The following is a 1,782-nucleotide window of genomic DNA, read 5'->3' as shown; positions in this document are numbered from 1 at the left end:
CGGGCGGGCGCGCCCAGGCCTCCAGCCATGGGGTGCACCAACCCCACCTCCATGCCAGGCCCCTGCCGAGCCCTCTCCCCCCCAATGCCTGGCCGGCCCAGGCTCCAGCCACAGGCTGGAGGAGGCCTGGCCTGAGGTCTCCAGGAACACACCCCGCTCAGGCGTCCAGAGCCCACATGCGGCCTGGGGAGTCACTCACACGGGACAGTGACACAGCGAGCTCGTCCTGGCTGACAGGCCCTGGGGCTGGCCGCCTGTCAGCGGCTCCGCATACTCACTCCCCTGGAATCCCCTGCCCACCCCACACAGCCGGACACCCGCAGCCAGGCAAGTGGTCCCCACGTGGGGTAGGCATGGCAGCGGTGGAGCGCCGCACCTCCAGCACTGGTGCCCAGATGCCACCACCACCAGTCTGGGCGTCTGGCCAGCCAGGGCCTCCGTGGGAGCGGGCAGGGCCCGCGGCCGGGCCCCGCCTCTTCCCAGGGCTGGCTGGGGTGGGGCCAGGCCCGACCTGGCAAAGGACCTGGGGCGGTCAGGCCCCCATGACCTTGGCCGGCCCCACCCACTGCTGTGCCCTGCCCTCCCCCTGCTCCCGGCGGCTGGCCCCCACTGCCCAGGCCGCAGTGACAGGACAGCAGTGTACACCGGGCAGACTTCCTGGTCTTTAATGGGGGTGCAGGCCGGGACGGGCGTTCTTGGCTGGTCCAGCGGCAGGCCCTATGGGTGGCCGGCAGCAAATGGCCTGTCGGGCTGGGGCATGGGGAAATGAGGGGTCCCCGCCTGGGCCCTATGTCCCCACACTGGACTGGTTACACCGCCCCGGCGGGACGCGCACGGCTACTCCAGGGCTTTCACCAGGGCCTCGTTGGCCTCAATGAGGATCTGGACCTCGGCCCGCCTGGCCTCATCCGCGGCCCCCGACAGCTCCGCCTGCGCCCGCTCCAGGTTGGCCTTGGCTGCCTGCAGGGAGGGATGGCAAGGGTGGACAAGGGCCGGCGGGCACCCAGGGCCCCACAGCGCCCGCCCTGCGCCTGCCGCCCCGCACTTACGCCCAGGTCCAGCATGTCGAGGGTCACGGCCTCCTCGGCCAGTAGCTGCACGGAGGAGTCAGCGTTCACGGTGACGGAGCCACTGCTGACTGTGGGGACACGGGGGTGAGACCACGGACGAATAGTCCTGGACATTCCGCAACGGTGGCCCGCAGGGCAGGGCCAGCAGGCCGTGTGGGGTGTGTGTGAGAGAGCGGGGGCCTGAGAGTCACGCTGTGTGTGTGTGTGTGTGTGTGTGAGAGAGAGAGCGGGGGTCTGAAAGTCACACCGTGTGTGTGTGTGTGTGTGTGTGTGTGTGAGAGAGAGAGCGGGGGTCTGAAAGTCACACCGTGTGTGTGTGTGTGTGTGTGTGTGTGTGAGAGAGAGAGCGGGGGTCTGAAAGTCACACCGTGTGTGTGTGTGTGTGTGTGTGTGTGTGAGAGAGAGAGCGGGGGTCTGAAAGTCACACCGTGTGTGTGTGTGTGTGTGTGTGTGTGTGAGAGAGAGAGCGGGGGTCTGAAAGTCACACCGTGTGTGTGTGTGTGTGTGTGTGTGTGTGAGAGAGAGAGCGGGGGTCTGAAAGTCACACCGTGTGTGTGTGTGTGTGTGTGTGTGTGTGAGAGAGAGAGCGGGGGTCTGAAAGTCACACCGTGTGTGTGTGTGTGTGTGTGTGTGTGTGAGAGAGAGCGGGGGTCTGAAAGTCACACCGTGTGTGTGTGTGTGCGTGTGTGTGTGTGTGCGCGAGAGCGAGAGA

General features: G+C 66.7%; 1 protein-coding gene across 1 annotated transcript in view; it reads right to left on the bottom strand.

Moving 5' to 3' along the window:
* Window positions 1-640: 640 nt before the first annotated feature.
* ATP5F1D (ATP synthase F1 subunit delta) overlaps window positions 641-1,782 on the bottom strand; it is a 3,352-nt gene continuing 2,210 nt past the window's right edge. The window contains exons 4-5 of the mRNA XM_014585469.2: window positions 1,050-1,138; window positions 641-960 (exon numbers count right to left, since the gene is read on the bottom strand). Of these exons, the coding sequence (XP_014440955.2) occupies window positions 838-960; window positions 1,050-1,138 (212 nt within the window). The 3' untranslated portion in view covers window positions 641-837. The remainder of the gene's footprint in view (window positions 961-1,049; window positions 1,139-1,782) is intronic.

This window comes from Tupaia chinensis, unplaced genomic scaffold, assembly GCF_000334495.1.
Source record: "Tupaia chinensis unplaced genomic scaffold, TupChi_1.0 Scaffold149964_1, whole genome shotgun sequence".
In the NCBI taxonomy this organism is placed as follows: Eukaryota; Metazoa; Chordata; class Mammalia; order Scandentia; family Tupaiidae; genus Tupaia; species Tupaia belangeri.
The sequence above is the reverse complement of the archived record's forward strand: the minus strand, read 5'-3'. Positions and strand labels throughout refer to the sequence as shown.